This window comes from Sapajus apella, unplaced genomic scaffold (assembly GCF_009761245.1).
Source record: "Sapajus apella isolate SASKATOON/1434 unplaced genomic scaffold, GSC_monkey_1.0 scaffold129, whole genome shotgun sequence".
NCBI classification, from domain to species: Eukaryota; Metazoa; Chordata; class Mammalia; order Primates; family Cebidae; genus Sapajus; species Sapajus apella.
In genome coordinates, this window is record NW_022437069.1 from 1788950 (window position 1) to 1810987 (window position 22038).

Here is a 22038-nt window from a genome sequence, read left to right on the forward strand (position 1 = left end):
TTTGTGAGGGAGAAGGTATAAAAGTTATATCTCCCTTTTACAGATTGGAAAACTGAATCTTAGAAAGGTAGTGATGCTCCCCTGTCTCACTAGGGCTAGGCCGTCATCTGGTTCTTATTCTACAGCTATTTGCGCATGTCGTTTGGGATGGTGTGATCTTTGGACTCCCCACAAGTGTCCAAAAGGGGCACAAGTGTTATCTAAGTGCCATTAGCACATCTCTGGGGAAACTATGACCCCAGGTTTCTTAGGTAAGAAAGATACCTCAATTTCATATTTTTTTCTCTAGGAATCAGCACATATCCATCAAAAGTATTATATAATGATAACGCTTGATCACACTTGACACTTGATGCTTGAGGTTTTTGGAATAAGAGTACATGATCTGCCAAAGAGAATTCACATAAGAAAAGTATTAACCACTCAAAATCTGTGTGTCTGTCTGTGATATATTTGCAGGTGAGGTTTCCCTCCAGGCCCTGTCAGTTTAGTGGAATAACAAGCAGGAGAAGGGTTGTGCAGGGTGGTAAGAATGCAGTTGTATTCACACCCTCATTGCCTGAGAATTTTGAAGGGTACATAGAAGAAGGAGAGCCTACCGCAGAGAATGCATAGCAAATGTCTCACTGATGCTTCACTGCCTTCTCTCTCTTTTTAGGACCCTCATGGCTGTCTTACGCATTGTTTCAGCTCACATTTGGAATTAGAATGTAATTCATGCCAATGGTGGCCAGACACTGCACTGTATACTTCACCTACATATCTGTATTCACATAGGCCTTCAGGAGAAGTATAATTATCCCCATTATGCAGGTGGGAAGACTGAACTCAGGAAGTTGGTTGTGCCTGATTCACATCTGCCTGATGGCAGGACAGGAAGTGAAACTTACAATTTGCTCATTCCCCTTGACTACACTGCCATGTTAATTACAGCAGTTACATCTTACTCTCTGCCCTTCATTTCAGAAGAGGATACAGGGCCACTCGGCATTGAACGTGTTGTCACATCTCCTGCTGCTTAAGGCAGTGAGTGCGTTTGGGGGTTAATAGACACAGTGAAGTCCCAGAAGAATTCACCCACACACAAAATGTTTATAAAATAGATTGACCTAACATTACTCAGTTCTTCCACTGATCTTAGCTAGTCTACGGTGGCTCTACGCTGAGCAGAGTAGACTGCAGTTCTTGGAGCTGAGACTATGCCTGGCTGGAAGAGCCTCAGTTAACAGCAAGTGGCTTGCCTCAGGTCTTATGAAATAAAGTCAAGGGCATAAGATGTCTAATTCCTAGTTCAAGCCTTGCCACGCCTCTTTAAGCATTGCAGGTATGCTGTCCTGAATTTGTGCTGAACACATTACCAGCTTCTTTGCAGTTGCCCGCCCCGCCCCCCACTGACCCAGTGTTGCTAATGGTCTTGTCATCGTCACACTGAAGAACCCTGGAGCATCCCAGACCCTGCCTCCTCTCCCGCCCCCTATGTTTAATCAGATGCCAAGTTTCTGATTTCCGTAAGCTCTACCCTTGCATTCCTCTGGCATTCATCTTCTTGGTTCTCCTTCTGTGATCCGAGCCCTAATGTACCACATGTCCAGGATGGCACTGTCACCCTTTAATCCTGGGGCCGCAGACGATAGCCTGCAGACCCAATCCAGCCCACCACTGGTTTTTGTACAACTCTTAAGCTAAGAATGGTTTTTACAATTTTTTTGTTTTTTTGGTTTTTTTGAGACGGGACTCGCCTTGTCACCCAGGCTGGAATGCAGCCACATGATCTTGGCTCACTGCAACCTCTGCTTCCCAGGTTCAAGCAATTCTTCTACCTCAGCCTCCTGAGTAGGTGGAACTACAGGTGCATGTCACCATGCCCAGCTAATTTTTATATTTTTAGTAGAGACGGAGTTTTACCATGTTGGTCAGGCTGGTCTTGAACTTCTTACCTCAGGTGATCCACCCACCTTGGCCTCCCAAATTGCTGGGATTACAGGTGTGAGCCACTGTGCCTGGCCAGATTTTACATTTTTAAATGGCTGGAAAAATTCAAAGAAGAATCATCTTTTGTAACACGTGAAAATTATATGAAATTCAAATTTCTGTGTCTCTAAATACTTTTATTGGGACCCAGCCATGTTCATTCATTGCGCATTGTCTGTGGCTGCTTTCATGCTGCAACGGCAGAGTTGAGTCGCTGCAAGAGACTGAATGGCCTGTAAAACCTAAAATATTTACTGTCTGTTGACAGAAAAAACTTGCTGGCCCCTGCCCTAGCTAGTCCAGCCACCACTGACCCTTCTCTGTCTCATCTTTCATTCCTTTTTAATCTGTTCTCAAGCCATCCTGTTTCTCAAATCCTTCAACACTCACCCTTTGCCCCAAACTCTGAAGTTCCTTCATGGTCTGCTAATCTGCTTCCAAGCTAATCATCTCCATTGATTAGTGGGAACTCCTTGCACTTCCCCAAGTGTGTCTTATACTTGCCCTGTATGGCCATCAGTATGGTGCTTTCTTCCAGGAATAGCTTTTCTTCCTATCTTCTTAGGAGGAAACCATAGGTCTCCTTGGAGCCTCATGGCAACGGCTGCCTTCTCCAAGAAGGCTGAGCCTCCTACTATTGTTACTTCTTAGGAATGCTCCAGCACTATCCCTGTACTGCTTTTATGACTTGAAGTCCTCTCTGTCACAGTCTGGCTGTTTTATCCTACTGTGGGTGAGATCCGTGAGGGCCAAGGTACAGATTTGGTGAGTGCAGGCTAGGCATGTCTACCTGAGCGAGTGCTCTCTGGGCTCCATGGGATACTCTGCTTTCCCAGGTGTGTAAATGCTGTGAATTTCCAGAACTTTTGTTTTCCTAAACCTATGTGACAATGTTTTGAAAGTGGGCAACAAAATGTAGCATTTGGAAATTGATTTTTAACCTTAACGTGAAAAGCCATTACCATTAGCTGAAGGTACATCACCTAATCTAAATCTCTTATCTAGGTATCTGTCATGTTCGTATCTATTGAGCCATCATCTATCATCTTAATTTATCCATCCATCCATCTGTCAGTCTTCATCTCTGTGTGTTGATCCATACCAGTGCCCACGTCTAACGTCCACAGCTGCAGTTCCACCACGGACACTTCATTGGTTATGTCCCATTTTTGTGGAATTACTCCAGATAGTCCTGCCACACTGTTTTCCTAATCTCCCTTGCTGAGCTGGTTCCCATTTTCCCCATATTCCTGCTTTATGTTTCTGCCAAATTATACGCTTTGCTTCTCAGGGTGAAAACAAATCCTGTTTTAGTTTGCCAGAGCTGCTGTAACAAAGTACCATAAACTAGATGGCCTAAAACAACAGACATTTATTTTCTCAGTTCTGGAGGCCCCACATCCAAGATCAAGGTGTCTGGAGGGCTGTGAGCCCCCTGAAGGTACTAGGGAAGGATCTGTTCAAGGCCCCTCTTTGGGCTTTGGTAGTTTGCTGGCAACTTTGGACATCCATTGGCTTGTAGACACATTATACAGATCTCTGCCTTCGTGTTGACGTGGTGTTCTGTGTGCACCTATCCGAGTGTCCACATTTTTCCTTTTCATAAGGACATAGTAATATTGGATTAGGGCCCATCCTAGTGACTTCATGTTAACTTGATCATCTGCCAAGTTCCTGTTTTCAAATAAGGTGCTGTGGTGATGTTTTCTGAGGGGGCACAGTTCAGTCCCTTACAGTTCCCTATGTGCTATGCTTTGTCTGTTGATCCCGCCATATGGAATGGCTCCCCCTCCGCAGCCCGTGCATTTCTGCCTGGTGACCATTTTTCTCACCTCCTCTTTTCCACCCGCACATGCTCTTATGACCACGCCCTCACTGCAGTCCCTCAGCAGGGGGTGCGTGCCTCTCTCTTGCCACTCACCAGTGTATATACCAGATTATAGTTTGTTTTACGATCTCATGACTGTCAACTTCTCATGCTTTCTTTTCCTTTTTACTTTCTTGGCTCCTAGAAGATTGATATTGAGTCATTTGTAAAATTATTGTTAGGTAAACTTAGAAAGGTGTAGGCCTCCCCTTCTTGGCACTGGGTTTTTAACTCCTCTCTGCAGTCAATGATGTTTACTCTTCTTACTCATCTCGATAGGCCCTCTCCCTTTATCCAGCCCTGAGCACAGTGACCATCAGCATAGGAGGTCCCTGATGTGCGTCAGTAATTTAGGGATTTGGAGGACAGTGAAAGCAGGGATTTGATGGGCATTTGCTGCTGTCTGCTGTAGCGTATGGCACTGCAGAGCGCTGATGACCTGTGTGGTATATATCTTCCACTCTTCACCTAGGCCTTGGGGGGCGAGGATGACACCTGTACTTCCTAAACTGAGTCTTTTGTGTGTGTGTCTGTGTGTATGAGTATGCTTCCATCAAATTAAAGAGGCCACAACAAAGGGGAAGAATGTTTCTCTACACTGATGTACAAGGGGACACCTTTGCTCTCTTTTCACCTTCAGCGACTTCTTCATCATCGCAAATCGTGGAATTCAGGGCCAAAAAATTCTGACTCATAGGTTTATATCACTTGATTTTTAGGGCCATATATTTAGAATGAGCCAGCTATCTGATCCTATTTGGCATATCTTGCTCTTAGATAATCTGCTTAAAATGGACACCACCCTGGAATGTAGACTTTATCGACTGCATTTCTTGCCAGATTCTGGCTTTTGTCTTTTTTCATCATATCCTAAACAGTATGGCCATGACCCCAAGGAAAGTTGAGCACCCTGGGGTAGCAGTTGGGACTTGAAGAGGGTGGTTCCAGGAACCAGATGGCCAAGCCATGGTAGGGGACATTGATGCTCAGATATATTTTTTTTCTTTCCTTACCTCAAAGTTATTTTGAAACTAACATAATCATTTTTAAATTCCTTAGAGAAATGCTTTGCAAATGCCAGGATACTGCAGTGCAGCCTGAAGATAATGTGGCGTATTGTTATACAGATCATACACACACAAGTCAGATTACATGGTTCTGAAAAAAACAAGTCTTCAATTCTCTAAAATCCTTATCTGTCACATGGGAAACCGAGAGAGCTGTTGGATTTGCTTCTTGCCCTTGGCGTCTACATACAGACGGGGTTAAGAACATGGGAACTGGAATGGCAAGGCCTGGATTCAAGTCCTGCTGTGCATCACAGTAACAGGACAACTGGGCATGAGTGACTGAGCCTCTCTTCCCTTCGTTTCTTCTTCCACAAACCAGGGGCCATACTTGTTCTCCTCTCATAGGGATGCTGAGAAGGTCAGATTAGAAAATCCATGCACAGTACTTTGCTCATTGCCTGGGCAAGTGAAAGTGCTTATAGATATTGGTTGTTGGGTTTTTTTTTTTTTTTTTTTTTTCAAATAGTCTTATTGAGAAATGAAAAATAAAAACATGGAACATTTCATTGTAGTGTATATGTTTGAAACAGTTCCAGATAAGAGGAGAAGAATGATCATATGGAAATTCACAATTAACTCCCAAGTGACTTATACAGAGAGTGGAGTTTGAGCTGGGGATGGAAGGATTGAATGGCAATTGGATGAGAAAAATAAGTTAGAAGATAAGCATTCAGGGCAGTGGACTATTGTGGAAGTGAGGACAGAAGCTGAAAGTGCACGGTGTGGTCAGAGTTTATCTGAACAGGAGAGTGTGAATAGGGAAGGAATGGTTGGCTGGAGTTAGAACGTGTCAAGACCAGGATGGCAGCCTAAGCTGTTTGGGCGTCACACAGTTGGCACTTTGAAGTCACTGGTGGCCTCTGAGCAAGATCGGTGAATGGAATTTTTGTTGATATGATTGGACAATGGTCCATGAGATGGATTAACTTAAGGACTAGAACCTGGGAAACATATTAAGAAGGCCTCAAACGGTAACCCTAAAATAGCGGTGAGTGGTGAGGAAGCATAAGCCAACATTTGTTAATCATCTAATGTGTGCCCTGGGCCAGACACTGACCTAGGTACCTTTCAGTTTTTTTTTTTTTTAAATCACGGCAGCACCTGGGAGGTAGACAGTGATATCTTCGCTTTACAGAAGGGGAAACTGAGGCTTAGGGAAGTTAAGTAATTTACTTAAAGTTACTATCTCCTGACCTTTCTGCCATGCTTTGCTAAAGTAAGGATCCAAATTAAAGGATGTGTACATGAGAAATTACAAAACGAATCATTGAAATCGGATGTTTGATATGGGGAATTAGAAAGGCACTGGCAAGAAATGTATATGACTCTGAGTTTGAACCTGGGTAATTATAAGGATGATAGTGATTTTAGAAAATTGGCCTGTCAGAAAGGGAGATTGTTTGGGATGGGGATTGTGGAAATGTTGAGTTTGCTGTTATGATGCACAATAATGGGAACGCCCAGAAGCCAGTTGCCATTGTGAGAAGAAAATTCAGAAGCAAGTTTGTGCTGGAGGTAAAGGTTAGAAGTCGCCACACAGAGATGGACATTAATGATGGAGGGTGCAGGGAGGCGGGGAGAGGAGCAGATGGCTAAAGCAGCATTTCCCATATTTTATTCTCAAGATTCTGTTAAAATGCAGATCCTGACCCAGTAGGTTTTGGGTGGACACTGAGATGCTGCGTTTCTGACAAACTGGTGATGCTGCTGCTGTCAGTCTGAGATCCAAACCTTAAGTAGCCAGGGGTGAAAAGACTGATACTTGAGAAACTACCGTAGGGACCAATGAAGGAAGAGAAGCCAACAGAAAGAAAGGGAGCAGTAAGGTGGAGAAGTGATGAGGATGGCACAGTATTCTAAGTGTCATGAGGGGTATGGGATGGTCAGGGTGCCACATTCTGTGGAATGATCAAGGACTGGAGAAAATCTGGTCATGAGGTAACCACTGGTGACCTTCAAGAGGTTAGTTTTTGTGAAAGGATTAGAACCTGAATATGGGAATGTAAGCATGAATGGTCGGCAGAACCGTGGAGGTTAGGGTTGGAATTAGGTTATGTACATTGTGGATACCCAAAGGAACTAAGAAAATGTGATGAAAACAAATGATATGGTAAAGTGGAGGACATTGCTCCATATTCACTAGGTAGGAGACTGAGAGTGGGGCCTCCATTGGGTTGGTGTGTGTGCTCATACCCAGAGATAGAGATAACCACATGTGGATTTCTGTACAAAAGAGGATATAACAGGAAAGGCAGAAGAGGTTGAAGAGACGGGAAATAATTGAAGGCAGATTTTGGAAATACTACTGAAGGTGTCAGTCAAAAGGTTTTGGAAACAAAATGTATTTTTCTCCAATATAGAAAGAAAGGCAGATAATGGGGCACTGGTCAGGATGGTACAGTACGCTCATGCTTTAGTTTCCTCCTCTGCTCAAAATATGTAGCAACGACAAAAAAATATAAAACAATATCGCTGGGCCCAAAACAAGATAAATAATGTGTGGACCAGAAATGGTACAGAAGTAGAAAGTGATGCACAGAGACGCTAGCCTCAAAGTCTAGCATCAGTCAGGGCAGGGGTTCAGCTCTGGGGGTATCTGCAATGTGCTCCACATGGTCAGGGGATCCGAGGTAGACTCGCTGCTTCAAGTCTTGGGATGGGGATAGTGAAGAAAAGAGTCTGAAAAGATAATTTGGCTAACCCCTATCTAGGAGTACAACTGATAGGAATCTGTGAGCAAGGAAGTGGGAGAGAATGGATAAAGTTGCAGCTTTGAGACCGTGAGCTGAATTAAGCCACTCAACTAGCTGAAGACTGTTGTACTCTGTCCTCAGTATTGCCCTTTAGGACTCCAAGTCATCATTATAAGATTAGGTTTATAATTGAAGTCCCGAGAGGCAAGATGGAGGTAGCAACAAGTTAGACAATATGGGTGAGAAGAAAAGAAAAACGGAAAAAACAAAACCAGAAAAAACCCTTTTCACTCAGAATGAATTATAAGAAGAAAACATGAAACAAGGCTGGGCATGATGGCCCACACCTGTAATCCCCACTACTTTGGGAGGCTGAGGTGGGCACATCACCTGAGGTCGGGAGTCACAGGCCAGTCTGGTCAACATGGCAAAACCCCGTCTCTACTAAAAATACAGAAATTAGCCAGGTGTGGTGGCACATGCCTGTAATCCCAGCTACTTAAGTGGCTGAGGCAGGAGAATTGCTTGGACCCAGGAGGTGAAGGTTGCAGTGAGCCGAGATTGCACCACTGTGCTACAGCCTGGGTGACAGAGTCAGACCCTGTCAAAAAAAAAAAAAAAAATATATATATATATATATATATATGAAACACATGAAACAAATCTAATGATAAGCATGCTTGTTATGATTTTTATTCAGTAATATTCTGGTAATGCTAGCCACTGCAATAAGACAAAAGAAATAAAAGAATTGAAAAGACAGATTATCCTTCTTAGGAAGAATCTGATCACCCTGCAAAGAACATCCAAGGATCTTTATAAAATAACTGTTAGAACTAATTAGGAAGTCCAGGAAAATTGTTAATATAAGATCAATAAGCAAAAATCGGTGTCTCCCCTAAACACCGTTAGATCATTTAATGTAAAACAAATCACATGTATAGTGGCAAAAATGAAATAAACCCAAGAAAGATGAAGTAAAAAAGCATAAAGCTAACAAAAGATATGCAAAAGGCTATGGAAAAATACAAAACGTTACGAAGTGTAAAGAGGAACAACTGAGTAAATGGGACACGTACCTTATTCATGGATAGGAAGAGCGTATAAAAATAACTGTTGATTTTCTCCCAAATCTATACATTGAACACAATTTTTATAAAGACACTGTCTTCAGTGAAAGCAAATAGGCTAACATATAATAATTGTTTTTTAACATTCAGAAAACTGATGTGTGTATATATGTAGACAGATAAATAGAGACAGAGAGGGAGGGAGGAGACAGATGTGTGGATCTGAGTACTTTTTTTTGTGCGTGTCATTGTAAGTCAGTAGGAAAGGGAGAAACTAGGCTAGGCGCGGTGGCTCACACCTGTAATCCCAACACTTTGGGAGGCCAAGGTGGGTGGGTCATGAGGTCAAGAGATCGAGACCATTCTGGCAAACATGGTAAAACTCCATCTCTACTGAAAATTCAAAAATTAGCTGGGCATGGTGGCACGAGCCTGTAGTCCTAGGTGCTCAGGAGGCTGAAGCAGAAGAATCGTGTGAACCCAGGAGGCAGAGGTTGCAGTGAGCCAAGATCAAGCAACTCTACTACTCCAGCCTGGGTGACAGAGCAAGACTCTGTCTCAAAAAAAAGGAAAGAAAAACAAAGTGAGAAACTGTTAAATAAAACCCCATAAGGAAAAATAAAGTGATGTTTTTCTCTCATACCAGTCACAAAATAAGTGATAAATTCTGGGTGAAATTTTAAAGCAGAACTTTTTATTTTAAAATCACTTTAGACATACAGAAAAGTTGCGCTGTGGTACAGAGCATTCCCTTACATCTCTGATCCTGTTTTCCCCATTGTAATCATCCTGTATCACCATGATGCATTTGTCACAAGTAAGAAATGAGTATAGGTACATTATTCTTAATTAAATTCAATACTATCCTCTGATTTCCTCAGTTTCCCTCAACTGTCCTTTCTCCATTCCTGGACGCCATCTAGAATACCACTTTAGTTATCCTGTCTCCTTAGCCTCCTTTGATCTCTGACAGTTTCTTAGACTATCCTTGTCCTTGATTACCTTGATGGTCAGGTTTTATGTGGAATGTCTCTCAATTTTGGCTGTCAGTGGGGTTTTGGGAAGGAAGACCGCAGAGGTGAAAGCCACTCCCATCACATCATATAAAGAGTGCATGCTTATTGCATGACTTAATACTGATGATACTAACCCTCATTACCTGGGTGAGATGGTGTTTGTTAGGTTTCTCTGCTGTGAAACTACATTCTCCCTCTTTCCATATACTTTGGAAGTAAACCAGTAACAGCGCATACTCAAGGGGTGGGGGAAAGTGAAGCTCTACCTCCTTGAGTGAGGAGTCTCTACATAAATTATTTGTAATTCTTCTGTAACGGAGATTTATTAAACATAGTACTTTTAAAGGAAAAGGTAATATCCTGACTTTGAGGAGGAAAATATCTCTTAATGCACAGATATAAGTAACAGAAAGGGAAAGGTGAATATGTTAATTAAAAATATCTATGAGTACCACATAGAAAGCTAAAAGACAAACAGATTGAGACGACATAATTTCAATGCATATATGTGTAACAAAGAATTTGCACACAGAATAAATAACAAACTCCCACAAATAAAGAAGAGTAACAGCCACATTACACACACACACACACACACACACACACACACACACACACACTCAGGGAGGAGGGGGGAGAGAGAGAGAAAGACACACACACACACACACACACACACACAAATGAGGGAAGGATACAAATAGGCAGTTGACAGTTTCTCAACAGGGGAAACCCTTAAGATGGTGTACAACCTCACTAGTAATCAGGAAAATGAATCTTAAAACTGCAAGGAGATAACACCTACCACCCATTAGTTTGTTAGAAAAAATATCAGATATAGGAAGATGGAGTAAGAGGTTCATTCATTTAGTGATTATAGAAATATGAATTGGTATGACTTTGGGTACATGTTTAGCAATAGAATGATTTTAAGGAATTAATTACACTAAATTATAGGGATATCCTCCAAAGAGATGCTTCTCAAATGTTTTGTGCATAGAAATCACCTGAGGAGCTTGTTAAAACACAGATGCTGATTCAGTGGAGTCTGAGCATCTTCGTTTTTACCCAGCTTTCAGCCGATGCTGTTTGTTGACTCGCCTGCACTTTGGGGAGAAAGCTCTAGAGCAGAGGTCAGCAAACTACCGCTCATTGGCCAAGGGCCAAATCTGGCTCTTGCCTATTTTTACAAATGAAATGTTACTGGAACATGCTTATGTGTTTATGTGTTGTGTATGAGTGCCTTCAGACTACACTGGCAGAGTTTAGAGGTAGCAGCAGAGACTGCATGGTTTGCAAAGCCTAAAATATTTTCTATCTATCTGGTCCTTTATAGGGGAAGTTTGCCAACGACTGCTCTGGAAAAAATCTTCCACATGTGCATAAAGAGATGTGCGTAATAATATTGATTGCAACTCTTTTTGGAATAATGAAAGAATAGAAACAAGGGTCAGTTGGCAGAATAGGCAAATAATTTGTAGTATATTCACACAATGGACTTCGTTAGCTAAAATTAATGAATGGGACTTACATGTATCAACATGGATAAATCTAGAAAACATTCGTTTTTTTAAAAGCTTAAACTTACACAGAACAAAACTATAATTTAGTTATGGATATATGCATAGGCAGCAAAATTATTGCAAGATTTCTGGAAAGGATAATCAGCTATTTCAGAGCAGTGGTTGCTTCTAGTGATGGGGAAGAGGAGAAACAGGGTTATATATGGACTCACATGGATTCTCAGCCATTACAGTAATGGATTTTTTGTTTAGAAATTTGAGAAGATATCGAAATAAATTGATAATGCTGGAGGTAGACACAGAGTTTCTATACTATTCTGATATTTTTGATGTTTCAAACATTTGAAAAGAGTCAAAAGACTCAGGAAACAATATGCTGAATACGAAGACAGATATTTTGAAGTGCAAGGAAGGCAATGAAGACAGATTATTAATACCCATGGTTCTCTCCACTCTCAGTTAAGCAAGAAAAGAAGATGCTCAGCTATTGCAAATTGTTTCTTATATAGTGAATTCTGAGAATGGTAAAAAACCAACAACAACAACAACTTTTTTTCATATGACTAATACTACTCCATGGCTCATGAAGTATTTTGATTCTAAGAGGTTACTTCAGCCATGTTATGGAGTCGAAGGATTTTCACTTTCTCTGGGGACTAACATTTCACTCCTTTAAGCCAAGATCAGCTTATCATTGGAATAGTCTTAGTGAGGCCAAGTGGGGGTGGCACCCCAGCACACCTCCTCCTTACTTTGAATTAGAGTCTTGGAATACCCGTCAGGGACAAGCTGTGAGAGCCTTCAGATTCCTTCAAGAAGGAGCCTTTTGCTTTTTTCTGAGAATCTCAGTGGTCCATGCCCTTTTATCCGACTCAGGCGTGGATGTCCTCCCACCATGACTTCCTGTGGGCATGATGCCATGAGCTAAGTTGTAGTTGGGGTACATTCAGCCTCAGCCCCCTCCCTCTGAGCATCTGCACACAGCTGGAACCAGACTTGGCAACCCTGGCAAGCAAGCCAGGGCAATGTCATTAGTCATTTTCCCAGCAGTAGCGAGATGACTTTATAGGAAGAGGTGATCCATACTGAAGTTGGGGGGGTCTCAGTTCAACACACTTATCTACAGAGTATACAACAGGGACATTTTGGTTCCAAGTACATTTCGATATTGTAGAGAACCCTTTGAAATGTGTTTGTTGTTATAGGAATGTAGGAACACTTTGGGTCCAATCATTCCGCCATGAAATATTAAAAAGTCCTGCTTATTGGCATTCAGCAACCTTTTGTCATGTGCTTTATACATGTCAGGCAATGTGGAAGACATGGCCAGTGGATGATATGAATGTCATCTTCTCTCCCAGCAGTAGGTGTTCCCAGCATTGTGCTTCAGCATGGTGTCTTGCTGGGACCCCGATTTCTGAACATGCTTGATTCTGTTACCCATATAGTTCCCGTACCCATACCAGGGGTATTCTCAGGTTAGGGTGTGACTAGGTTCTAATTATCCATCTCTCCATACACATTAGTACCTCATGTTCATGTGGTTATTTTTCATCTTCTCTAGGCTGAACTCTCAGAAATAATGTCAAAACGAAGGAGTCAATGACCAGACAGAGTTTCTGAGCTGTCCACCCTTTCTGAGATAGGTTTGTCCCTCTGCTGTTGGTTTCCAGCCACGTCTTTATCACTGTTAACCATGACCAGAGGGAGCATAAGTTTGGTATTATAGGGGCGGTCGACAAGGCTTGCGGAGATGGCATTTCCTGGTCTTTGACACACAGTCTGTAACGTAGTAAAAGAAACATAATGTTTATTGCAATTTTTAAATCTCGAGTGCAAAGACAAGCCGTGCAGGTACTGTAAGTGTGTGCACGGGTGGAGGATAATTGGTGGGGAGTACGGCAAGCTGGAGAACATACGCCCACACACCTTGTATGAATTGAGTGGCTACACGGTGGGTTATCACTGTGCAGAAATTCTTGCCCAGGATTGCCAGAGCTCCTGGATTGTCAAGGGAAGCTAGAAATGGGAAATACTTAAATATTTCTCAAGTTTTAAATGCTGGCAAGTAAGCAACAAATTTTTTAAAATACCCCATTTGTGCAAATAAATAAATAAATAAAAGGCATATTCCTAAGGCCATAGATGGCCTGTGGGTTAGGTTTGCAATCTCAGGATAATAAAAGAAAAAATCTGAGCGTTTCAAGCAGCCTAGTCTTAGGCCAGCAAGCACAGGCATTTGGGTCTCACCCACCTGGGCCAGTGCCACCATCCTTTTATTGAATCCGATGGCACGTGAAAAAAGAACTTAGACTCAAGAAAAGATACAGAACAAAGCAATCATAACCACAGCCCAGGCACCATTAGAATTCCTTGATGACCACTTTCCCATGACCTTAGAAGGGCCGCCACACAGGCAGGAAGAGAAGCAAGACACACGTGTCTATGAGGAAGCCTTTCTTCAGCATGACTCACTCTTTTCTGCCCACACTTGTTCACACAGTGGCCTGGGGTGGGTGCCCAGGAACGATGCTTGGCTTACGAGGGCTATTCTCAGATATTCCACACCCTTGGTTACAGTGCGACTATGTTCTAGTTACCCATCGCTCCATACTCACTACTACTGCATGTTCATGTGGTTATTTTTCATCCTCTTTAGGCTGAACTCCCAGAAATAACATCAAAATGAAGGAGTCAAAGACCAGACAAAGTTTGGGGTTCCTTATTTGGAAGGTCCCAGTGCATGCAAAGTGTCCTGTGAGGATGGGGGGTAAGGCCACCTGAGATAGAATTAAACCAGGGTTGGCCAGAGGAGGGAACGGCAGGGTATGGTCCTGCTTGCCGTCTTAACTAAGGAAGCTGTTAATGAGGTAAGAAAGCCCTTCTCTCTGTTTAGAGCCTGTTTTAGTGGCAGGACTGATAGCCCTGCTTCCCCCGGAGAATGTCCTTACCGTCACTACCTTGACCTCCATTTCATCTTCTTCCTGGATATTGGTTTTCTACAATTGGCATCCACATTACAAAGTGGTTAGTTGCAAGGACTTTGGAGGTATGAAGAGCTGGAATCCAATTTAGACTTGGCCACAAAGTGAACTTGGGGCTGTTTGTCCATATTTTAATGGCACAGTTTTCTGCCTTGTAAAGTGGAGTTAATACCATCCACCTTTTTGGGATGTTTAGGGATAAAGAGGTAACTGTAGATGATGCCCAGCACTGGCACTAACTTACATAGATCTGTGGATCCCAGGGTGACCTGCAGTATGTCTGACGGTAGGATTGGCATAGCTGGGTATTGCTTGGGGCTCCCTGCTCCATCCCATGCCTACCTGCAGTGGGGTTGAAAAGCATCTCACCTTTTCTTGCCTCTTGGGGAAAGGTGGGAAGGTTGTGGAAAGCGTGGCGTCCTGACTGGGGTGGGATGCCCTGTCCACTGCATTGCCCTCTGCCTCTGGCTCCCTGTTAATCCACTGCCCAGGACCTCAGCACCACCGCTTCTGTGTATTCCAGCTCACCCTAGGGTATAAAATGTTTTTTTTTTTCCAAAGCCAATGCTATGTCAGAACTAAAGGTTATTGTGATGTAGCAATTTGAATATGATAAGCTAATACATTTGAAGGGGGAATGTTTGAAAATAATTCTGTAGAACTCCATTTGGTATTGGGCCTATTATCTAAACCATAACTTAAACTGCTTTATGCAGTTAGGCAATAGTCTCATGTCAGATAACAACGGGGAGAAGCAGAGACAGAAGGGGGAGTCTTTGAGAATCCACAGTCAGGTGGAAAGAGTATGGGCAGAAGATTCAGGGAATACCTTCTCCCTGGAGGGTGCTGGGCTGGTAGCTCCAGAGCCCCAAGGCCAGAGCACAGGGGTGAAACCCCAGCAAGGGAGAGAGAATTAGAATCTGCAAGAACCTCAGATTAACAGGTTTGAATGTTTTTTCCTGTGGCAAAACCATAGCAATCGGCCTTTCCTTGTTGCAGTGAGTATAAAGCACTCACCTTTAGAGATTTAAGCAGGTCGTGGCTCAATAGGATTGGCTCCAAAACCTCTCATCCAATCCTATGGATGCTCAGTGCCCCTTCTCTCCTAAGCTCCCTTTCCCAAAAAGATCTCAGAGCCCCCAGCTTACCTCTCAGGAGAAGTCTTCTTGGAAGATTCCTGACGACCCAGCTCTATTCTGAATTACAGAGAGCCTGCAGGTACCTTTGTGCTGAATACCTGGGGAAAAGCTGTTGACAGACAGGAAAAGGTTAGATGTGGGGGGGTCTGTGGGCCCCTGGTGGCAAAGGCCTTCTTTGAAAGTGCCTTTGATTTGCCCCTCTTCAGCCTTTTCTTCACCCATTTACCCCTTTGCCAGTGTCCACTGTGATTCTAGTCTTCCCTGCCCTTCCCCCAGTAATGCCTTTTCCTTTCTGCAGAGGGGTTCTGAGACAGAGGGGGAGGAATGGAGGATTTTGGAGCAGAGCCTCTTATGCTATCAGGCTTCAGCTTTTAGAATCTTGGAAAGACTCCACCTGGGAAAGAGTTCCAGAGAAAACAAACTTCAGATCCCAGCTCATATGGGAAAGGGTTCATGTTCACGAAGGCAGCTTCAGGGACCTTGGCAGAGACTGAGGCGGGCTTGGCCCTGGTCTTTAATGGATCCGACACGGATCTTTCCAGGGCCCATGAATGCTGCATGGTCTCCGAAGGAGATTTCCCTCTCAGAAGCTACAGTGATATCTCTTTATGGGAGCTGTAGTCTTCAGGTCTCTAATGAGCCAACAACTTCCGTCGTTCCAATGGTTTATGCCCTAACGATGACAAGGAAGAGTTTAAGGAACCAAACACCACACCTCCTCTCATCTGATCACCCCCCCTTGTCACGTTGCTTTCCTCTTGAAAATAGCTGAATTTCTTGATGGGATATTAGGAGCCAGAAAGTGGGTCTTGGGTCCAGGATTATCTCCTAAGTCAGAAGAACTATCTTTCCAGGCCCAGGAATGACACCCTGAATGGCAATGATGGGCACAATTTTGAGGCATTCTGGTCCAAGAAGGAAAATGGGGGGCAAGTATGTTAGGAAACGTGCAGGACAGAGTTCAAGGTGATGGTGAATCTTTCTTCTCTGACTCTAACTTGTGCCATTTCTATAATGCCAGTGTGAGATTCTTAGGATCTGTATTTTATGCATAAAATAAACCAGCTGCCCCTACAGGCACAGCAGTGTGGCTACAGGAGCTGAGAACACCTGGATTTCTGTTTCTGGCATTGTGCACTTAAGAACAATACTTTCCCATGTTTTTTGCACTTGGGGTTTAATACTGACCATTAATTCCCCCATGTCTGCCTCTTCTGCCAGGGGTCTTTTCAAACATAGACAATCATGGGATATTAAACTTGAAGGACAATAGAGATCATCTAGTCCCATCAACTCACTATATATATGAGGAACCTGAGGTCCAGAGTGGGGAAGTGTCTTACCCAAGGTCACATGGTGAGTTACCTCCTTTGACATCTTTGTGTGAAGTAAAGACCCCTCCCCTAACCAATTTTAGTTCTTATGACCTTAAGATTTAGCAAACCTCCATGTGTTTCATGGACTGAGGTATGACTAGGTGCCCAGTGTGGGATTTGGTACTAACAAAAATCCCTTAAGTTAAAGGAGTGTCTTCCAGGGAAGGAAGCTTCACAGGGCCCAGGTAAGGGCTATGGGAGAAGCAAGAGAGGACCATGGCTTGGAAAGAAACAGTGCTGTCACAAACTTTCTCAGCAGGCTGCCTAGACTAATGGCCTTCCTTCCCTTTTCCATCAGACCCAAGAGAACCTTTATGTGGGATCAGTGCAGAGACGTTGTCTCAGAAACATCTCACCCTGAAAGTGAGCCTCCCTCCAAACATGACATCATAGACAAGAAAGGATTCCTCTGTCTTCACAAATCTGACCCCACCTCCTGTTGTGTCCCTAACATGTCCTGGGCAGGAGGAGAGGAAAGTCTCAGTGCAATCAAATTTGGTTTTAAGCTTTTCCCATCATGTTCCCAATGTCCAGAGGGCTCTTATGACCGCTACATTCCTGAGCATAGCCTCCATAAAAAGACAGGCTTACTCTGTGTACATATCCGCACACACATCCACATCCACATGCAAACGCACACACACATATACATTCACACGCATGCAAACACACATGCAAACACACATCCACATGCAGATGCATACAGATGCACAAATACATGTGTAAACATACAAATACATGCAAACATGTGTACACATGCAAACACAAACATACACATGAAACACACACACGCTCTTTAAGACACTTTTTAAATGTGTAGTTAGTTGAGCAACATCTCTGGAGATTTTATCAGGAACGCTCATTTTTCAGGACATCCTAACTCAGTCCACGGGTGTATGGCCAGAAAGGAAATGAGCTGTCTTGGAAGTCCTCCTTGATCGAGGCAGCACGTGGCCTGGGGGCCACCAGTGTTACTCCTCCAGGGTATTTTCCTACCCTGTAAGACTTCAAAAGACGGCAAGGCTCAGAGATCAGCCATTATTCCCTAAACCTTCCACAGACCTGTGGCATGAGCCAAAAAGGTCAATGAGAAGGAGCTTGTAGACTTGGGAGTATGGCACCCCCACCTCCCGGTGTCATCAAAAGTGGTCTATGTAATTTTAGCTCCTAGAATTAGAAATGCCCCCTTGGTATCCCTAAAGAATATCAGTTCTGGGGAAGCATAGCCTTCTCCTCCCGTCTCTTAGCCCTTTCGTGACCCTACCATCCATACCCCTTCTCCCACACACCCCTCAGCTCATCATCAGGGGCTCCTCCTTTCAGAAAGACACTTATAGACCAAAGCCCACTTAGATGAGACCTCTCCTCCTCTTCCATGACAATCCAAGGCCAAGCCCTCCAGGGTTTTGCTCCCCTCCCTTCCTCGGTTCAGTGGAGACTGCAGCAAAATGGAGTGTTTCCAGTTTCTCTGACCATGCTGGGTTTTAAGTTAATCCCTCCTCCTATCCTTCCCTTTCACTGACAGTTCTTCCCCTTCAAGCTCCCTCTCTATTTCCCCTCCTAGTTTCAATCTTCTTTGGGGGTTTTGGTTTTTACTTTATTTTGCCTTTTTCTGTTTTTTTTTTCTTTTTGTTTTTTATAGGTTTCAGAGAAATTATGTTGAATCCAATAAGCCTTCCCGGACATTCCAAGCCTCTTAACCATGGCATCTATGTTGAGGATGTCAATGTTTATTTCAGCAAAGGACGTCATGGCTTTTAAAAGCTCCTTTTAAGCCTCCTTGTTTTGATGTCACCTTGGTAGGCTGGGCCCTCTGAGAGGTTGGAAGCTCTAGGCGTTGTTCTCTTTGGATCCAGGGATGCTAAGTAGAAACTGCATGAGCCACCAGTGCCCTGGCCCTGGCACCCTTTAACACCACCAAGATGGGTGTTTTCCCCCATCCACCACTGGCAGGGTTGCCCCTTCCCTCCAATCATCACTGTGCTCCTTTTTTTCTGGCCTATGAGGCAGCTCCTGCCACCTTCTTTAGAGCCAATCAAGAGAATTAAAAACCTGTGCACCAGGAGCATCTTTTAAACACACTAGCCATTCTCTTGGTTTACAAAAACAACCTAACCATCACAAGAAAGCCTGATGAAGTCCAGCCATGCTCCAGCCTCGCTTTCCCTGCTTGGAAGCGTGGGGTCTCCCTGGCTCTCCCAGGATACCACGCTGTCCTCTTAGTGACCTCGTCGCCCTGCAGCCTCCAGTGGGGAAGAGTCACAGAGAGCACCTAAGCAGAGGCGGAGACGGCGCGGTAAGAGGAGGGGGAGCCAGGCTCAAGTGTTGGCACCAAGTTAGGTCTCAGAGGAAAGAATGGAAACCTATCACTTTACATTTTTATTTTGATTTTCGGTGGAAAAATCATCCTTTTTTGGGACACACTTGCCCCCTACTTCCTCTTCTCTCTGGAAAGGCTCACAATGAGTGCGATATTAGAAAACTCCTTGCATAGGAGAGTTTCTCCAGGCTCTTCCTGGACCCTTAGATCTGCAGTTCCGACAAGCTTTGGCTGCAGGAGGGTTTTGCCCATGAACTGGCCATCCTAATAGGACTACAAGGGACCAAGGGGATCAGGGACCAAGGCCCTTCCTGCCAGCCCATGATCCCGGGATTGGCTCTCTTCCCCTACTTCCACTTATTCTTGACTCTGAGAACTTTTGGAACCCAATGGAATCAGCATTTCAAGGTCAAGATGAACTGAAGGGGAAGAGAAGTAAAACTTGGCCTCCTCCAGCCCCTCTCATGGCACCAATGGAAGTGTCCTCCTGTTCTCTGGTCAATATGTGTGTTTTCTTTGCTTGCTTTGATTCATGCCTTACTCCATGGCCACCCTCTCCCAAAGAGGGGGCTAGCTTACCCCATTTTCAACTTGATCCACTGAGGAGAGGGAAGGGGGTGACTTTCCGTTCTTCAGTAGGAAAGGCACATTTGTAGGGCCTGAAACTCCCCTGTATTTGCTGACACGCTGGTGGAGTAGACTTCTGGCTCCCCAGCCCATGGGGCCTCCATTGTGTGAAGTCAGCATAGGCTGCCCACCTAATGGTGGAGAGCATGAAACTGGGAGCATCCTGCTGGGGGGTTCTGGGGGGAAAAGTGGTTGTTTTAACCCACCATTGTTTTGGGGTGGTGTTGCTCACAGATGGAGAATAGAGTCTATGCCTTTGGCAAATTTATTTGGGAGTTCAGATTCCCACCTAAGGGTTTTACTTCTTGGGTCCTATGGATGGTGGTTCTTCATGTCAGGATCCCAGCTTGATTCTGCAGATGCCGCCATGGGGTTTAAAAACATGAGGCTTTCCAAGTTCTTGCCCAGTATCTGGGGTGGCCTCCAGAGTATCACCTGGGAGTTCAGCTTCTTTCCAGGGCTCCAGGTGTGTGTTTATCTCGCCCCCTCCAGCTCTCCTCATCCTGCTCTCCATTGTTCCATGTCAGGCTGTTCCCCATGATGCCCTGCTGATGCTTTGGGTCCAGGGCCTCCTCCCAAGTGTGGCTTTAAGGAGTAAGCTCGAGGATGATGTTTTTTAATTATTGTAAATCATTACCTCATTTCCAGCCTCCCAGGCTCCATCCATTCCCGCATCTTTTATTCTGCCATGTTCCTCATCTTGTGCTATGACAATGGGGCATTGTGTTTCCACAGAGACTTATAGGAGTGTTCAGTGTATAGTTTCTTAATAAACACTTTATTTTCTAATGAAATGACTGAATCAGACCTCTTATTTGGAAATTTTGCAAAAACATTACAAATACAGAAGTTCCAGGCTACCAGCATTTTTTCCTGTTACTCTTTTTAAAAAGTTTTTAAGTGAAGTTCTATGTTTACAAAGGTATTCACAATCTGTTCCATTGGTTGCTTTCATTGAGAGTCTTCCAGATAGGTTAGGCTCATACAGAAAAGTGCTTTTTCATCTTATTGAGAAAGAATTAGAGGCTCAGAGAGGTTGAATGGTCACCCAGGGTCACACAGTGTGAGAAGTGAAAGCAAAACTCAAAGCTGACTTCTACAGACACTGCTTGGGCCACTGAGACCCTCACTTGCTTGGTATCTGGGCAGTGTTCTATTGTCTGAGCAGCCAAGGCTCACAGAAATCTTCTCTCCAGAAAGGGGCTGATATGTGAGGGTGCCTGGGAGTGGAGTTGGGGATCCTTTATCTTTGGTGCACAAGCAAAGCCAATGGGACTTTCCCAGGGATGGAGTAGTTTTACATGTTCCCTGTGGATATTGGGAAAGTGACCTTGTCCAAGGAAGGATGGGGCTTTGGGCTTACAGATCAACACCCTTGTCACTCAGAGACATGCCCCTTTTCATACACACACACACACACACACACACACACACACACACGTGTGAGCCAAACTCTCATGGCAAATTCCACGTGGGCTGCCAGGAGAGAAAGGCCAAGGAGTAAAATGCTTGGATGAACTGACACATCTGTGCACCCTTGGACCCTGGCGCTGCTGCAGCTAGAAGAGTTGAAATGCTTCCCGTAACTTGTCCTCTTCCTTTTAGGAGGGGAGGACACTGTGAGGCTCTGTATGCAGGAGAGATGGAGCAAGAATGGAGGATGTGGGCTGGGAAGGGGTTCCTGGGTGGAGCCGGATGCTTCACGAGGCCCCGGTAACTCTTGTTGGAGCTCAGTCTCTGAGGAAGCAGAGGCGAGGCAAGTAAAGTAACACAGAAGGGCTCGTGTTCAAGTCCGACAGGAAGTTGATCAGACTAGGTTGCTGCTTTCCTATGTACCCTCACTTTATCTTTTATTTAAGTGCAGTTTGGCTTGAGAGTCCCTTATGATAAATGGAAGTTCCTGCTCTCTAGAGTGGCCTGGGTGAGGGATGGACCAAGCTCTACATTTTTCCCTTCTCAAGGGTTCCAGGGAGAAAGAGTTGGAACAGGAATGCCCAAAGGGTTGGGACTGTCTTTGGGACCACGAGGAGATGTGCTGGTTCAAGGGAGAACTTTCATTTTTAATATAGGAGGGATTTGAGCTTTGTTTTGTTCTGATGATTGGAGCTTGTCGGTGTTTGGGGGAAGAGACAATGGGTGAAAATGGCCCCTGCGAATATGGGAGAGAAAAGTATCCACAGCTCGGGAGGAAGGGATAGCACTGGCCTCATGGAGGGAGTGCTCTTCCCATACAGCAGGAGGCAAGAAGAGGAAAGGATTCAGAATGCCTTTTTGAGGCTATAGGGCAAGAAAGTGAGGGAGTCCTTGTCTGGTGGCTTCCATTTTGTCTATAAAGAATGATGCAAGGTCTTGTGCCATGATTGAAAAGATCCTAGCAGAGTGGAA

At 44.2% G+C, this 22038-nt stretch overlaps 1 protein-coding gene across 10 annotated transcripts in view; it reads left to right on the top strand.

The window, feature by feature from the left end:
- The window catches only part of NTRK3 (neurotrophic receptor tyrosine kinase 3), a 382156-nt gene that overhangs the window by 260055 nt on the left and 100063 nt on the right, over positions 1-22038 (top strand). For 2 of the 10 annotated variants that reach the window (XM_032262480.1, XM_032262479.1), the window contains 2 exons: positions 16552-16686; positions 18349-20450. The exons of 7 other annotated variants lie outside the window; for them this stretch is intronic. In XM_032262480.1, coding sequence (XP_032118371.1) covers positions 16552-16686; positions 18349-18467 — 254 coding nt within the window. In that variant the 3' untranslated portion in view covers positions 18468-20450. Of the gene's footprint in view, positions 1-16551; positions 16687-18348; positions 20451-22038 lie in introns of those variants that run through there. One more of the 10 variants, XM_032262481.1, reaches the window with a different exon arrangement.